Source organism: Leptinotarsa decemlineata, unplaced genomic scaffold (assembly GCF_025532065.1).
Source record: "Leptinotarsa decemlineata unplaced genomic scaffold, Ldec_3_MD MMD2_P_RNA_scaffold_11, whole genome shotgun sequence".
In the NCBI taxonomy this organism is placed as follows: domain Eukaryota; kingdom Metazoa; phylum Arthropoda; class Insecta; order Coleoptera; family Chrysomelidae; genus Leptinotarsa; species Leptinotarsa decemlineata.
The window spans coordinates 6,564,640-6,583,486 of NW_027412525.1; the positions used below are offsets into that span (position 1 = coordinate 6,564,640).

The window sequence follows — 18,847 nt, forward strand, 5'->3', positions numbered from 1 at the left end:
AAAGTTTTTCAAGGTTTATTTTTTAATTATGATTATAATGCACCAGACGGTCTCCTGAATGTCCTTTCAAGATGATTAGGACGTTAAAGTAGTAGGATGGAGACCCAAAACGGGCTACCGTTGAATACAATGCAACTGTAATAGCGTATTTGGAGTAAGATGGTGCTGCGAGTTAACGGAAGAAATATATAATTAGGGTATAGCAGAGAGCTCTATTGCGAGACAGGATTGTGGAGAAAATTCCATTTACAGCATATCTTTACGTCTCATACGAGAGCGAATACCTCCGGTATGGAAAAAGTGATCGTATACTGAAGCCAGTGATATATTCCGCCTATGATTTGACCTCGAAAGCCGCAACGATTCGATCACCAAGTGATGTTGTATGTCATTTATATCTCATCGACGCGTTCAGTCCACAAGGACACCCAGTGGTGAGAGGACGTACTGCAAGTCTAAGTAGGCACTCGAAACTCTGCTACAACGGTCCTCTGAAAGTCATTACACTCAAGTGTTTCGGTAAGCCGATGGTCGCATCAAAGTGTTCAGACTAAACTGAGACTCTGCAGTGTGAGGACGTACTTGCACATAAAGGTATGTAACGTACTCGATACAGTGTCAGGATATTTCACACTATTCTTTCGTTGTGAAAGAGCACTTGTATATACGAATGTTCTGTGCTCGATAGAACATGAATACCTCCGTACCCAAGGTCAAGCAGCTAAGGTTATATTCTCCAATGGGTTATTCCGCGTATGCAATCCTTTTCAATGTCATCTTCAGACACAAATTTCAAAGTCATAACAATAACACTTGTTTCTGGAAGCTTCTCAAGTTTTATTTTAAATGATGATATATCAATGCACCAGGCGGCTCCTGAAGGTCCTTTCATTATAATTCAACATATCTTTGGGTTTCATACGAAAAAGAGAATTTTCGTTGTGAAAAAAATCATACCACCAATGGTATATTTCGCGTATAACTTGGCCATAAGTTGCGGTGCACGCCGAAAGACCTAGAGTTACGTCATCAGCGGAAAAACCTCTTTCAACTCTCATCATATGATTTGACCTTGAAAGCCGCAATAATAACACCATTCCGGGTCGCACGTCACATGACCTTGAAAATTGAATCCGTTTCTGGATCCTTCCCTTCCCCTAGACCTTTTAAACAATTTCTTGTATAGATCACTGAAACTATGATACGGGGCACCAAAATGGCGTAGTATGAGAATTAACGCCAATGTAAAAAAAATGATAGAAAAATCAGAAATTTTGGGCTGCTGTATTGGAAACAACTATATGATGAAGAAATATTCAAATTTATAGTAGTAGTTCCAACCATGAGTATACGGAAGGATCAGATGAATTCCCTAATGCAGGTATAAATTTGAACATAAGTTTATGATGGGGAAATTGACACAAAACACACACACACAAAAAATAATATCAAGATGAGAGTGCTTGAAAGTCGAATATAAGAGAAAAAAAATATCTATATATACTACATCAATAGAAGTTTAAGTTTGATACAAGTGATTGAACAATATACTTGTAGTCAAGTATATAGGGTCATCATTGAAAAACAGACACCAGCCTTCAATTCTACAACACTTATGTAATAGATTTGGAGATTTATTCTTTTTGAGATGTCCTTTAATCAGTTAAGCGCGTATCGCGTTACAACCTTCGGCATCTTATTTGTAAAATGTATGATGGAAATAGTAAAAGTAGTTTGGGCTTCATTCGCTAAAAGTTAGTTGAATGTGATGAGAAATTGTGATCTATATTCAGTTGTGAAAACAATGCATATATCAAGGTCTATAATTTTTTTTTAATAGAGGATTTTCGAAAATATATTGAAAAGGAAGTGGATTGCACAGTCAAATAAAGATATTGAAAAAAAATATCGCATAAAATTTGATCATTCGAAACCATTTTGAATGCAGTTGAGAAATTGTCTGTTGAAATATCATTGATAGAAAAGAGATTTGAAAGAGTTGAATAGGGAGATGTATCATTATTTGGTAGACGTAGTCGATCAGGTGTGTTCGAAAATCTCAATTATGATAATGCCACATTTCTACACCGAGGTACCTTTTCCATATAGGTACATAAAAAAATTAGGAGGATTCTGAAAATAGTTCCAATGTGAAAATCAATAGTTTTTGTGAGGAAAATACGAATGGAATAGCAGACAACTAAGTTTAATACTTCAATATGTAAAATTAGGTGACTGAGCAAACATATTTGAAAAATTGGTTTGATGACCATGTCATATATTGAATCAAGAGCAACTTTTGTGATTTCGGGAGAAAGATGATGAATAAAAATTGACAGATCAGTATGTTATGGTATGATTGTAGAAGAAAATATGTATTGTTTAGGCACAATACCCGTATCAATTCAGAAAGAAACATTGAAATTACTTCAGGAGGATACGAACACAGTTGAAAAGATATTCCGAGCCACCTCCAATGAAAATGGAGCGATTTTATCTTGAAATATTTTTCAAGAGCAAAACACAAGCACTACAGAATAATCTTTGAAGGGCTCCCAGAGCGGTCCCTGTGCGAAAGCAGCGATTCACATTGGATTTGGATCGCTAGAGATTATATCCATTTGGAAAAACGTTCTCGGGAAGTCAATTCCACATATAAATGCAATTCTCCAGATGGAATGTTCTTGAACAGTGATGTTCGACGTGTACTGAGTTGAACCTCAAAATTATGAGCAGCCACAATCCGTCGCGTATTTCTGATATGTACCGCTATTGGTGGAATCAAATGTACCAAGTCACTTGAACACTTCCTGTGAAAGTATATATAGAAGAGAGACAAATCTCCAACCATTCTTCAATGTTGCAGGCTATCAAGGTCGTACGTGATGTTCGCGTCTCCAATCAGGCAGATGGCTCTTTTTTTGGATGGTATCCAGCTACAGTATATTTGGGGGCAGACCTCCATACATGAGAACAATACTCCAAAAAAGGTTTGATCTAAGCTTCATCAAGCATGAAAAGTTGCTGAGGTATGTACAGTTTTCTGGTTCGGAACAGTGTTCCAAGCTTTTGAGAAGCAGCCTTTGCAATCACAGCGACATGATTGTGCGAAGACATATTGGTGTCCATTTTAACCACCAACAAACTTATCGAAGTAAAAAGCAGGATTGTACGTAATAATATGGACACTTGAATATTGAAGAAAAAGTGTTGGAAACGTTATTTTGTACAGGGTTAACGTAATATAGACAATACTATATGATGTCAGGGTATATTCCTTGACATGAAAAGGAAGTTAATTTTGAAAGCAAATAAAACAAATATCATGTATATTCACTACAATAATGATAAATTCATGTTGAATAGGATGAATGATATAGATGTGCAGAGTAGGTGTTAGATGAACTAGAGGGGGGGGGTAAAATCATAACAGGGACGCATAAGTGATCAGTAAATGAATGTCATACAGGTGTATTTGGTGTAAGTGATGAGAAAATACAACTATTTTGAAAATAGCTGCCAGTTTTATGTCAGCTATTGAACAAAGGCAAATGAAGAATGCAGAATATGATAGCAAAAATACACTGGTATGACGTTTCATAAGATAATTTGAGAGATTTTTGGTTCGAACACCCTATCTTCAATTTTCAATGTTTCTTTCTGAATGGAAACGGGTATTGTGCTCAAAAAATCATACCATAACATACTGATTCAGATGGAATGAACACATAAACTATAGTTCTAGTGAGTCTGTCCATTTCCATTCGTCATCTTTCTCCCGAAATCACAAAAGTTGCTCTTGATTCAATATATGACATGGTCATCAAACCAATTTTTCGAATATGTTTGCTCAGTTACTCGACTACGTCTACCAAATAATAATACATCTTCCTATTCAACTCTTTCAAATCTCTTTTCTATCAATGATATTTCAACAGACAATTTCTCAACTGCATTCAAAATGGTTTCGAATGATCAAATTTCATGCGATATTTTTTTTCAATATTCTTATTTGACAGTGCAATCCACTTCCTTTTCAATATATTTTCAAAATTTCTGATTTTTCTATCATTTTTTTTACATCGGCGTTAATTCTCATACTACGTCATTTTGGTGCCCCGTATCATAGTTTCAGTGATCTATACAAGAAATTGTTTAAAAGGTCAAGGGGAAGGGAAAGATCCAGAAACGGCTCCAATTTTCAAGGTCATGTGACGTGCGACCCGGAATGGTGTTATTATTGCGGCTTCCTAGGTCGAATCATATGATGAGAATTGAAAGAGGTTTTTCCGCTCAAGGCGGAAAATTGGCCATAAGTTGCATGCACCGCAACTTATGGCCAAGTTATAGACGTGTCAGTCTACGATGATTTTTTTTCACAACGAAAATCTTTGTTTCCGTATGAAACCTAAAGATATGTTGAATTATAATGAAAGGGCCTTCAGGAGCCGCCTGGTGCATTGATATATCATCATTCAAAATAAAACTTGAGAAGCTTCCAAAAACAAGTGTTATTGTTATGACTTTGAAATTTGTGTCTGAAGATGACATTGAAAAAGATTGCATACGCGGAATAACCCATTGGAGAATATAACCTTAGCTGCTTGACCTTGGGTACGGAGGTATTCATGTTCTATCGAGCACAGAACATTCGTATATACAAGTGCTCTTTCACAACGAAAGAATACTGTGAAATATCCTGACACGGTATCGAGTACGTTACATACCTTTATGTGCAAGTACGTCCTCACACTGCAGAGTCTTAGTTTAGTCTGAACACTTTGATGCGACCTTCGGCTTACCGAGACACCCGAGTGTAATGACCTTCAGAGGACCGTCGTAGCAGAGTTTCGAGTGCCTACTGAGACTTGCAGTACGTCCTCTCACCACTGGGTGTCCTTGCGGACTGAACGCGTCGATGAGATTCAAATGACATACAACATCGCTTGGTGATCGAATCGTTGCGGCTTTCGAGGTCAAATCATAGGTGGAGAATTAAAAGCGGGTTTTCATGGTTATGCTGTAACTCATTGTCATGTGTCGTCACAGACAACTCAAGGCCAAGTCATAGGCGGAACATATCATTGGCTCCAGTATACGATCACTTTTTCCACACCGGAGGTCTTCGCTCTCGTATGAGACGTAAAGATATGCTATAAATGGCATTTTTTTCACAGTCCTGTCTCATAATATAGTTCTTTGCTATGCTCTTATTATATTTTTATTGTTTCCACCCAAATATGAAATTTTTTTTCCGTTAACTCGCAGCACCCTCTTACTCCAAATACGCTATTACAGTTGCATTGTATTCAACGGCAGCCCGTTTTGGGTCTCCACCCTACCTGTTCAACCTCCTAATCATATTGAAAGGAATTTAGAACACCGTCTGGTGCATGATAATCATAATTCAAAAATAAACCTTGAAAAACTTTCCGAAATAAGTGTTATTGTTATGACCTTGGAATTTTTGTCTGAAGGTGACTTCAAGAAAGGATTGCATATACGAAATAACCTTAGAAAATAAAGCCTCAGCTGCACAGCTGCACAGCCTTAGCTGCTAAAGCACAGATCATTCGTATACACAAGTGCTTAATAACCGCAATTGACAACCTATAACATCAAAGGAAGAATGTGAAATGTGCCGACACTGTATCGATTACCTCACACACATCGCTGTCAGAGTGTCAAGAAAACCACTGTATTATCTGCAAGTACATTTTCGCACCGCAGGGTCCTCGTTCAGACTGAACCCTTTGATGCGACGGTCGGTTCATCGAGCCATCCGAGTGTAATGACCTTCAGTGGATCGCCCTAGCAGAAGAAATTCATGGTAATGATGTGACGTCACATGCATCTCAAGGCCAAACCATGGGCGGAGAATGAAAAAAGGGTTTCATGGTCAAGTCAGTGTGGCGGCAGGGGGGGGACTGGTAGTGGAAAGATCGTCAAACGGCCTTAGCATTCTACTGCTTTTCAAATCGGAATTCCGCAAAATCAAATTTTTCGAATCAAAATCGTAATTTTCTCAGCCAACCATTTGAAATCCAAATACGACAAATTCCTCATAGATTTTTTTGCAATCAAAACGTTTTTCGATAACCAAGAAGTGATACGAATGTTTGGAAATCTAAAAATCAATCACCCAAACGGAAACCTACTTCTATGTCTACAGTACCTTACTAGAAATATAGTAACTAGAAAGGCAACAAAGGCGACATTTTCAGTCACAATCCAGACCAACTTTCATTTCCGAAGAATATGATCAAATAAATGAACTTCAGTATGAAGATGAAAATGATTTTGAATCTACATATAAACAGACTAAACTCAACTTTTCTTCAGAAGAAGTACATAATGTAACGAGACCTAATCCATTTTATGATGATCATTACTTGAAACAATCATATAATACTGACATGATAAATGCAGAACCTGATCTTGAAATAAATCATCAACAAGAATGCTTATATGATTCTGAAAATGAATTCACACTGTCCGAATAAAGCCTTGTCAAAAGCCAGTCAAGACCAACTTTTGAATTAGAACAACTTCATTTGATTGATGCAAATTTACCTGTTGAAGAGGAGAATCAAAATGAAAATGATTATGAGTCAACCCACATTGAACAACAATTGTTTTTCAATACAAAAAATGAACCAACTGGAGAAATTTCAAATCCTTCAAAAGAGTTACAGAAAGGAGATTGTATTCTCACTGAAAAAGTTGAAGCGAAATTTTCTCGAAATGATAAACATCCGAAAATACACAGGTGAAATGTTGGAAGTTGAAGAAGAAACTAAATAATACAATGAAAAAAATCAATTTTGAACAAATGAAACCCATGATTACTTCCCAAAATTATGCAATAAATAACAAAGAACAAACAATAGATAATTCAAATCCAAAATTCAATAAAGAAATCCCTATTATCTGAAATGAAATTGAAGTCTAAATTGAAAGTCCCAATTTTTTGAAATATAATTTCATAGCGCAAAAAGTATTGATATTTTTCAATCACCTAAGATGATGTTTCTGTTATAAATGAGATAGAAAACATTGATAAACGAATTGAATTTTTTTTGGATGGAGATGGAGTAGTAGAAAGCCAAAAACTTCCTTTCTCAAAAAATTAATCACTCCTAAAAATATAACCCCTTCAATTCAAATAAGATTCCTCTTGACTGGGATTAAAGCAAATAGGTGAATGAATGTCATTACGATGTCATCGATGACATAAGCAGATCAAGCTTATTCCATGACATTCAAAATCGTAATTCATGAATGAAGTGTGTGTATTTTCTATAATGTTATCCAATTTGGTACTGAAGAGCCTTAGGGCAAGTGTCTTAAGGCGAAACATCGGTGTTAACCAGTGAGGGTGACAGTGTTCTATGTGAGTACAATTTATTACCATTCATTCAAAGTAGAACACAACAAATGTTTGAAATACAAACTGAACAGAGAAAAGTATCTTCTGTATAATTCAGTGTTCATATAGAAGTATTTGTTTCGAAAGAATTATTTTCTTTCGTGTAATTCAATGTTTATATGTAGCTGTTTCAGGAGGACTTTCTTTCAGTTTGTATCTGAAAGTTACTTCTTTGCATGATCTACACATTCATGTATAGAGTTTCGAATTGATTACTTCCTTCCTTTCTTTGGAAGATTCTCTCATCCCTTTTTTTGTATCAGATGGAGTAGTAGAAAACCAAAAACTATCTTTCCCAAAAAGTTAATCACTCCTAAAAATATAACCCCTTCAATTCGAATTGAAAATATTTTGAATAATTCCCAGGAAAATTATATATTCAACTTAAGAAACACCTTAGCTCGCCTTTTTCTATTTTGAAAAACCTCTGAGTCATTTGAAACATCAAGTGACAATAAAAATATCAGAAGCCTCTTCAGTCCCATTATGTATTGAAGAAAAAGTTTTCGATAGTAATAAATATTTTATCAATCTTAGAAAATGACATCTTGATAATGACATTGAAAAATTCATATCAAGTCTAATCGATGATCGAAGTTATCATTTGCATTCACCCGATAAAAAACATGTAAGAATGTTTGTTACAGTTATAAGAATAAACACAAAAATACTTATATGCTCAAATATGAAGAAAGATATTAGAAACAAATTGTGGTTTCAAGTCGACACTTTTGGAAGGAAAAATACTCCTAACAGTCAATTGAATTCAGTCTTGCAACAAGTATAAACAAGCACACATAAAAGTTGACTATTTGTTACAAAGAATATACTACGTTATCCAAAAACAAGAACTCATTAATTTAGGAGGAAAAATACATATCTAAACGGCATTTTGGAACTTCAAAACAAGAATACACTGAATGAATAAATTTGGTGCTTTCATATTTGATTAAAAATGATCATTAATTCGAGATAAACTAAACGAACAGATTTCAGATGTTGAAAAGAAACAAAACTATCTACCGATTTAAATCCAACATAATAATAACATTTCGTACTTGTGATGCACTCTTTGGAACTTTTGGTGTAGTAATGAATATTACTAGACTTGTTTTCCAACACCAACCCGTTATTTCAACACCTCTACACGTGTGGAGGTGTTAAAATAACGGTTTAGTGTTGGAAAAAAACTCCAGTAATATTCAATAACATTTTGATTGATTGAAACATTTCAGAATCGAATGAAATAAATATTTTACATTTATTGATAAATTTGTTAATGCATTTTCAGAGCCAAGTCGACCAAATTATTAATGCTATCACCTTTGAAAATATTAACAAAATACACCCTACTTTTCTCTTTCTGACAACTATCAATTCACTTTTCAGCATTGAAATCTATCGGTTCCAAAACTCATTTCATTTACCTTCCTTCTATCAATATTACGATTATATGGAAAAACAAACAAAAAAGTTTGTGCTTTCAAGAGGATTTCATGAAAACAAGGAAAAACAAATCTCGAAAATGTGTGTTTTACAAGATGTTCTTCATTCATTGAAAAATAATATTACTTGGCAAGAAGACTGATTTTATTTATTTCGATTATTATGTACGTGCAGAACAAACGGAATCTGGGATTTTTTATTTAGATCAATTTCAATCTGTGACCTGTCAGTTCGAATCCCATCGAAGGCATGAAGAACATGTTTTCCTATTTCCATTATACTGTAGAAGTTGTGTAAAGGCTTATCTGCTCCTTTGTTATGTTTATATACTTTATAGTTTGAAGGCATTTAACCAATACTGAATTCAAGAGAAAAAAATATTTTCAATTAAAAATCCATTCTTCTGTTACAAAACTTATTTTTCCGTTAACCAGCTGTCTAAGGACTAACGAGATCTCACGTTTCAGTGTGTGATTCCTAATACAGGATGGATGATGAGAAGTGATCATCGATCGTCTCGCCTTGCGGTTTGAACCACCGCTCCACACAGCGGTCGATTGAGTGAGTGGAGCAAACCACCCACGGTAACCCACAAGACTACCGCCCGTCTTCAGATGTATTCATTTAATTTTCACAAAAAGAAGCCAAATACCAAAATCATTCATGCTATTGTATTGAAAAATATCTCTGGTCAAGCAACAAATATAAACTTTTAAGGGTTATCACTCTTTCGATGAAAACGGCAACTAGTTAATGAAAAAACAATATTTTTTTATGTTTATAGAATAAAATGAGCCTTTGAAGCTGTTCTGCTTCAGGACGCGCTCTCCGACTGTGAAAGCCGGCTGTTCTCCCCACACATCTTAGCCTCTCTCCCTTATCCGCCGCCTGACCGGGTTGTCGTTCCGGGTATCGTCCTTGGGGAAGTACTTATTTAGCAAGATCCTACTGGTCTACCTTCTCTTCAGGGAAAGGTTCTTCCCTTTCGACATTAGATGGCAATGATTTCCCTATATCTCTTATCGTTGAGGAATCAATAGGCTCGGTCCCACGGATTTTCGTCCTGGATCTGCTCCAATCTAGCCCACAACCAAGTGATTTTAGCTTACTCTACAAATCTTTCATTCCCATTTCTTTCTCTTTTGTAATACGTCTCTAGTACTCTATGCCTCTCTTCCTCTTTCTCCTTGCGCTTCTTCGTGAGCGTTTCATGTTTCATCATTCTCTCGCTGTATCCATCATCTTTTCACTTCGAGGTATAAATCTCATACATGCCTCTTACATTCCGGGTTGATAAGTAAGCATCCGCTCTATCCCGTCCCAGCTGGTTTTTCTTGCATTCGTTTCGGCCATTCTCCGCATCTTCGGCAATCCCATTAAGCAAAACTCAGTCGTTCTATGATCACTCATAGAACGACTGAGACATGGACACTTTCCATTCATTCACCTGTGCATTTCCACTTATCGTCAAATTGACCCAACTTTCGCCTCTTCTGCTATACAAAGTGTTGAGGCTTCCGCAATCGTTTTCAATTACTCAATCTATCAGATCCTCTCCTCTATCGTCCGTTGCGTTGCCACCCCATGTGACATACTCGAACAAAATCTTTCTTTATTCCCAATCATCAACGATTCTCCGAATTCCATCCATTCTGACGTTTCTTCATAATTCTCATGCTTTTCCTCTTATTCCCTACAACTATACCTAACTCATTCGTGCTTCTTGCATTCCCATGGGCCAAGTTTTCCATGTTGGTTCGAACCAAAGTACGTACTTGGGTTCCTTCTCCTCCATCATGTATGACCCATCCCTCCCATGCCGGTTTTTTTTCCCAAGGTTCTTGAATGCACATCACCGTCGCACCCTGCTCTTCAGCAGTCTTCCGTAGTAATGTGGTTGCCTCTCTGCCTTTTCCTACGTTAATTTGTAGTACCTTGAACGTAGTTAGTCCTCCTTTGCAGCTCCACCCTCCTGGTATATACTGGGCACTTCGAATCTATTACCGAGTGCCTCCTCTCGCTCGCATTCACTCCGGTATGCTTGCAGTTAACGCAACCAAGCCTCCTATTAACCCTGCATTCGCATCTCTCATGCTGTCCTCCGCATTAGTGACACGCCGGTTCCTGCCTACTCGCTTTCGATGTGTGACCAAAGCGGCAACACCGCCACACTGTTGTGTTCCTAGGTTCACTATCTTCTTTCGCATCAGTCGCCGAAAGAGCTTCGTATTCACTTCGACAATTCCCATCCCCGTATCCTTTCTCCATATATGTGAGAAAGTGGAGATTTAGCGTTTGATCTGTTTCAACATTCACTTTTTTCTCTTTCTGGAGCACGTCCCTTATCTTTTGTCTAGCCTTCTCCGTCTTGCTCTTCACTACCATTACCCCGCTGCGGTTTCGAGTTACCGCCTTCACGAAAAGTTCTTTCACCCCCCTTTCTGCAACTGATCTATTCTGGCTGCAGGCCTGGTCAGCTTTCACAATCACGATTTATTCCTCTAGTGGAATATTTCCCTTGGCTGCTTGGACTTACCAATTCCAGTGGGGCAGGCCGTTTTCCCCTCTTCCTTTTTTGTCTGATCCTAATACGCTTCCCTTGGACCTCCTGGAAACCCTGCTGCGTTTCTGTATCAGTCTGCATTTCGTTCGTGGTAACCCCGTCTTGTCTTTTCTATTTCTTGTCATGTCTTGGTTTGACCTTTTTTCAATTGTCTGTCCCCCATTTTTTTCATTCCTCTCCATTCACTACCTATCCCATTAAGCCATCCAACTATGCCTTTCAGTCTCATTGTTAGTGCAGCTGAAATTTCCCTTTCATTCTCATACAGCCTCAATCTTTTCTCAAGTTCTCTCACTGTTTCACCGTGTTAGGAATCACACGTTAAAAGGTAAGACTTCGTTAGTCCTTAGCTTGCACAAGTTTCTAAACTTCTGAGAGTTGTCGTTCGTATGGGGGCGGATAGCTGATTAACGGATTTTTAACGGGTTTTCCCAAGCATACCTTCTCTCGTCTCGAACTCACTTAGTTTCGTTCCCATTTTCCCACTCGGCATAAACTGCCACTTACAGCATTCTGCCAATCCTTATCAAATTGGACTTTACCTCCAGGTTTAGGTGGTCCCGGAATTGTTAGATCTTTTCCCCTAATCTATTCAGTATTTTATTTACAGTCTCCTGCATAGATATTTTGGCCTCCTATATCACAGAATCAATCATTTTTTGCTTTTTGATCACCTTTTCTGTCGATGTTTCATACGCTTCTGTCGCATGGGGAAGCGTCCTGGAATTGCTACTCTAGTGTTGGAAAATATCCGTTTTGTAATCCATCACACCTGAATTCCATATATCGAATATCAGGTGTAAACCGATCCTTACAGAATGAGTATTCCAATTTTATCGCCTTCAAGCAGATAAGATAGGAAAAACTTTTATTGTATATTCTTATACTACTTTTCCGAAAACATAACAATATTTTGAATCAAACAGAACACCTCTTCTCAGTTATGTGTTCCTAGTAGATAAAAAATTCTATTTTGATCGGAATTTGTTTTCCATAAAAATGTATTTATTTCATCAGTTTGGACTCACATTGTCTAATTTATAAAATTGATTTGAAATCCATGAAAAGAATTAAAAAAGATTATACGAAAATAACAATTTTATTAAACAGAAAAACTTAAATAATAAAGAAATAACATACAAGCAACAACCAAACAAATAAAAATTGAAATATCAGTAAAAGCTGAAAATGAAAAAAAAATTAAAAAATATTATCAACAAAAATGAAAAATAAAAATTAAAAAGATTTCAAACCAACACAACGTTGTTATTGTTGTTAGTATCCACAATCGTCTTCGAGTGATAACTGGACTTATCCCTCCGAGATCTGACTATTTATAGATCATTCGAGTGCTTTCACCTATCTCCTCTTCTCTCTTTCTGCTTCATTGGTTTTAGCGGGAGATGACCGTTTGGCGGGAGTTGGTCGTTTTTCGCTTGATTAGAGGTTTCCATATGTTACGTATCTCTACGCTAGCTTGATTAAATGTGTTGTTGGGCAACATATACGCGGCTTCTTTGAATTTTCTCCTAAACCAGTGTTCCTCTTTGTGGATGATTTCATCTTGAGCCCACTTGATGTTATGTTGATGAGTCCAAACATGCTCTGCCATTCCGGATTTGCTGCTTTCTCCTTGCTGTGTGTGTTTCTTGTGCTCAGCAATGCGAACTTTCAATGGCTTCTTAATTTCACCGATGTATGATTTTCCGCACTCGCAGGGTATCCGGTAAATGCAGTTCTTGGAATCGCAGTCCGCGTTTGTTGGCCTGGTTCTCGTGAGGCTGCTACGGATAGTATTCCCAGATCTGAAACAATTCCTGACGTCAAACTTGGACCCAATCCTTCTTATCCTTGCTTCTCTTCCTTGTGTAGTTCTTGCTGTCTTCTAGCTGAAGCCTGTTCTTCCATCACTCTGGAGCAACCATTCCGTTGGAGGTCATTTTTGATGATGCCTAGTTCCTTTTCGAGACTTTCATTTGTATTAACGAGCCCAAAAGCACGGTCTAGTAGAGTCTTGATGATTCCTCTCTTAGTCGATTGATAGTGGTTGGATTTCTGGTTCAGTTGTTTTCAGGGATTTCAAATCAATTTTATAAATTAGACAATGGAAGTCCGAACTGATGAAATACACCACGAAGCATTGTCAACCACCTTCAAACATGTATTTATTTATTACAATGTAGTTTTTACACCACGTATGTTCAAAATATCACTATCATTTGAATAGTTCCTGTTTACTTTTAGATTTGTGCCCTTATCACTCCTATCTCCTGTCGGCATTTACAGTCTACTTTCTCACCCTTAAGTTCAATTTCGTGATACCACGGTTGAATATTTCACTCACTCACGTTATCACGTATTCCACAGTCAAATAACTGGTTCACGATTTCAATTCACGTAGTAATCGTAGTAATAATCATATTCACGATTACTTTTTACTTTCTTTGAACATTTAGTATATTCCTATCACGTCCGATTTCTACCGCAGTCGAGAACTGGCTCTGGACAGTTGACAACTGACCCTAATTTCCATCGAAAAATCAATATTCAGCGATGAGGCCCATTATTGTATGAAAGGGTACGTGAACAAACAAAATTGTCGAATTTGGAACGATACCAATCCACATGATATCCAAGAGCATCCAATGCATCCCGAAAAAAGTTACTGTTTGGTGTGGATTTTGGGCTGGCAGCGTCATCGGTCAATATTTCTTTAAGAACGACGTTGGCCAGGCCATCAATGATTACTAACATCGTTTGGCATCGAATTGGATGACCTGGACACAAACGACATGTGGTTTCAACAGGAAGAGCTACGTGCACACAGCTTATGTCACATTGGACATTCTGTACGAGCGTCTTGAGGGCATGATCATCTTACCCACATAGCAATAGATATTCCAGGTATATTTCATGAATATACATTTAAGGATATTGTATTATGCTATGAATATGCCATGGATATATGTATCTTCTGGAGAATATTCCCTGGAAGTGCTCCTGGCGAACCTTTGATATATTTTAAGAATATTCCTTGGGAATATTCTTGGAATATCTTATAATATCCTTAGAATATCTAAGGTATATTCTATTAAGAATATTCCAGGAATAGAACCCGAGGAATATTCATAAAATATTCAGGATATTCTTAGTTTATTGTAGGAATATACAATAGAGAAACACCATAGAATATTCCTTAAATATATTTTATGAATATTCTAGGAATATTTGGAATATTCCAAGAATGTGACGAGTAACCGCTATTAGGCATGTATATATTGCATTTTGATACAAGATTCACACAAGTAATAAAACACATAATATTCATAAACAAATATATTTTAAAAACAATATACACTGAAATATTTGACGTTTCAACCAATATTAAAAATAAAAAATCTAATTCAAAATATTTATTCACTGAATAAAATATTCCTGAATACTGTCATATTACAAATATTAGAAATGTATTCAAATTAGGATGTTCTTACTCTCAAACAAATGTATACTAAAAAATATACTAAAATAACAACTCTGTGAATTCATCAGCACTAATTAAAAAATAATAAATATATCATTTCATTGAAAGAGAAAAAGTGTATTACATCAAGAAATAGGTTAGGTTGGGTTTCTCACTTAGAAAAATAAACCCACAAATGAAGTATTTAAAATGAGTGGTATGATGATGGGTTCTTAAATGAATTTCACTTACTTAAAGTTATTCAAACTTTGCTCACCAGAATAGTTTTCCTTATATTTGTCAAACAAGGCATCAGCCAGTGTTTCAATAGTAATACCTGGAACAAAATGTACATTAACGTTCATTATCACTATTTGAGAGTGGCACAATAAAACTGGAATAAAAATCAAATAGATATTTTTCGCATAGGTTACTCATGAACATTTACAACATTTTATGACTTGGAGAGCAACTTGCATTGTCTTGTTGAAAAGTAATCATTACGTTTTCAGTTCCTTGGCGCACCTGCCTGTACCAGGTACCACTCTGTTTCCTTTTGGGAAAATTGATACTATCTTGAAAACGAGTGATAAAAATTATGAAAACAAATGATACAAAAGAATGTGTCATTCACTTACTTTTCTCTATTGAAGATACACAACTGAAATCACTCTAGTTCAAACATGTACTTAGTCAAACCAACAAATCCCACACACCAACTCTCCTCGAACCTAAAATGAGGTATAGTAGGTTAATCACCATGACTTTACTATCGATACTATTGCATTTTACTTACTTTTCTTGAAGACTGAATAGATGCAACTCTCCTGTTTGAAGATCCAAAATCAAACTATTCGCTGTACTGCAAATTGGACAACCCCAAATTATAAATGGTACACTGAACGTGACAGAATTATACTTTGATAATAACACCAACACACCATGCATTACACACGCGAACCTGCCACGTCAACCGCCATGTTGAATCAAATGTCGAATTTAACGCAAACGCAAATGTACCATGCATTAAGGGACAGCCGCTTTTACAGAGCTTATTCGACTGTCGCGCGCTACACTTCAATTGATCAATGAGAAACGTTTACTCCAATTATTCACTTTCCCATTTCTCTGTTTCCAGGATTTTTCGCTTTGTAATTAAATAATTTCAAATACAAAAAGACAAATAGGATGAGAATTAACCAATTTATTGATGCAATTGGTTCATTTATTGGCCCATTCAAATTTTTTTGTCGTTTCCAACAGTTGCTGTTGGAGCAATTCATCCAGAATCTTCGCGTTGAGTTCAAAAACTGGTTAACACTATCAGGGTTATATACATTAGGTTATGCATTCGATTAAGATCTTCAAATATTTTTGTTTTTAATAATATTGAATTATTTGAATACGTTATTATAAGATAATTCAAAATTCCATTGTATAGAATATTCCAAAATATACCGTGGGGATATATTCTAAGAATATACCATATGGTATATTCGATCGACAATATTCTTAGAATATTCAAGGGAGAATAATCCATTTATAAACATTCTATGCACATTCTTTCGGGAATAATCCTGCCATATTCATTCAAGCATATTCTATGAATATTCTAAAGGCATGTATATATTCCAAGAATATTCTATGAATATTTGGAATATATACGTTCGTTTTATGATATACAGGGAATATTCCATGAATATCTAGTGCTGTGTGGGTACGTGAAGGTGATGTGAACTGGCCACCCAGATCGTGATATTTGACCCCGTTAGACTTTTCTTGAGGAGTTTCCTTAAATAGCAGGCGTATGCGAATAAGTCACAAAATCACGGCGATCCTCAGAGCCAACACTATGCCATCGGTCAAATTCATCCTGATTAATGCGCCAGTCATGGAAAATTGCACGTTTCAGATGCGCTCCACCCAGAAAAGCATAGCCGACATTTAAACGATGTTATATTCCGCACATAATGGCATCGGTAGGTCTTTCAAACGACTTAAAAATTTCTATGATATCTTACACACACTTTGTTTTATTTGAATTCAAATATAGGAAGCGCTTAATAAAATACAGAGCAGAGAATAATCAAATCATTACAGAGACGAAAATACATAAATAGTTTGCATAACGAAAATACTCTCAAGAAAGTTTCTTCGAAACTCAAAACTATCAATTCACTGGAATTACAATTTAATATAATTTACAAGTCCCGTGTCAAGCTTTTGATACTGTCTATACCTATAGGACGGACGGAAAGGTATTGCAGAACATAAAAAATAAACAGTACCTCACCATTCAATACGGAAAAAATATAAAAATTCATTAGCTATGCACTCGAAAATCTATTCTAAAAGAAAGAATCTCACGGGAAATGATAGAAATAAAAAATCTGAATATATGTTACTGATCTGATATTTCTACAAATAAATTATTCATTATGATCCATCCTTTATCATTCCAGCTTTGCAATTTAGGTATATCATCAAATTTCTCAATAAGATTTACGAATTTTCTTTAAAATATTCACCAAATTTATTAGATATCTATTTTATGTTTCATATTAACACCATTTTTATAATATGTATACTTCAGCACCCATGAACATAGGTGCTGAAGTATATGTCGGTTTAAATTAAAACTTTTGATCTACCACTGACCCTATGTCTACCAGTACATCGTTGAAATTTTCTTGGGATCCTGAATATCTCTAAAATTGTTCGCTTCACAAAAAAGCTCAAATAATCAAAACTATTTCAAATTCAATACTCTCTCAATTACACCCTGTTTCATAGTTGTTGGCGTCGAAAAATTATCCATCGCATAACTATTTGTATTTCTATTTTTGATGATGAATTCTGTTTGTGATTTTAAACTTATTCTGCCTTATCCTCAATACTTCTCGGAATGGTAAAATACAACTAAGACAAAAACTCACCCACTCCTAAATTCGCATTACCATAACTGTTCACCCAGAATAAAGTCATCAAAATCCCAGGTATCAAAAACATAATTTTCGCCGTTTTCGATTGACCGAGCAGAAATATCCAACTGAGGATTTTTCATATTGAAGCAAAAAGAAACTATGACCCTGATAATGTATTTCATCACGTGATATTGAATAATAAATGAAGTCATCAAAGTGTGTCTATATTGAAAACAACTCTATTTCAGAATGAGTTAGAGTTTATTCTCCAGATGTTTCAGTACAGAAATGAGAATCCAATAAATTCTATTTAACGTGACTCATGCCTGTTCAAATTACAAGTTTCCTTTCGTGATTCATTTTGCTGGCTTGTACTCGTAGATTTCGTGAATAATTGAACCCTGAAGGAGTGGTTGAGGTATATGCGATATAGAAAGGAGTATTGATTTATAGTTATTAATATAGAAAGGAAATATTTCTAACTAAGTATAATTTTCCATTGAGTATTGACTTTTTCTTCTGTTGATAGATACTGATAACGTCAACAAGCAGTATTTTTGTTAGCTATTTCATAACGTTGGCTAGATCAAATATTTTGAAAATTATCAGTGTTATATTAATCAGCTATGGAAATTGTCTAAATGTATTTTTGAAGACAATTGTATTATTCTCTCCATTTGATATCAATGAACGAAATAAGCTATCGTAAGTGGACAACAGTTACTTTGTGGGCGATCATATTGACGAGTTAGACTATAAAGACAAGTGAAAGTTGAGTGGTAGTTTCAGAAGAATAAATTATTACTGTGAAGATCAGTCACAGCTGATATAATGCCTCAAATAAAATGAAGATATGATCCACAAAAATGTATTCTAGAAAAATAGTGATATAGGTATTCTAGAGCACCTTTTTTACCCAGCGAGATGGCGATGTTAATGAAGTTACTTGTAGGGTTAAGGATTGTAGGAATAAGACACATCGAAAAATAAAACTGTTAAATAAGTGTTTTAGTTTTTGACAAAAT

At 35.8% G+C, this 18,847-nt stretch overlaps 1 protein-coding gene across 3 annotated transcripts in view; it reads right to left on the reverse strand.

Moving 5' to 3' along the window:
• Ir8a (Ionotropic receptor 8a) overlaps positions 1-17,982 on the reverse strand; it is a 465,956-nt gene extending 447,974 nt beyond the window's left edge. The window contains exon 1 of one of the 3 annotated variants that reach the window (XM_074170479.1): positions 17,835-17,971. In XM_074170479.1, the coding sequence (XP_074026580.1) occupies positions 17,835-17,907 (73 nt within the window). In that variant the 5' untranslated portion in view covers positions 17,908-17,971. Of the gene's footprint in view, positions 1-17,834 lie in introns of all 3 variants that reach the window. The other 2 variants (XM_074170487.1, XM_074170494.1) reach the window with 2 other exon arrangements.
• Between the last annotated feature and the right edge of the window lie 865 nt (positions 17,983-18,847).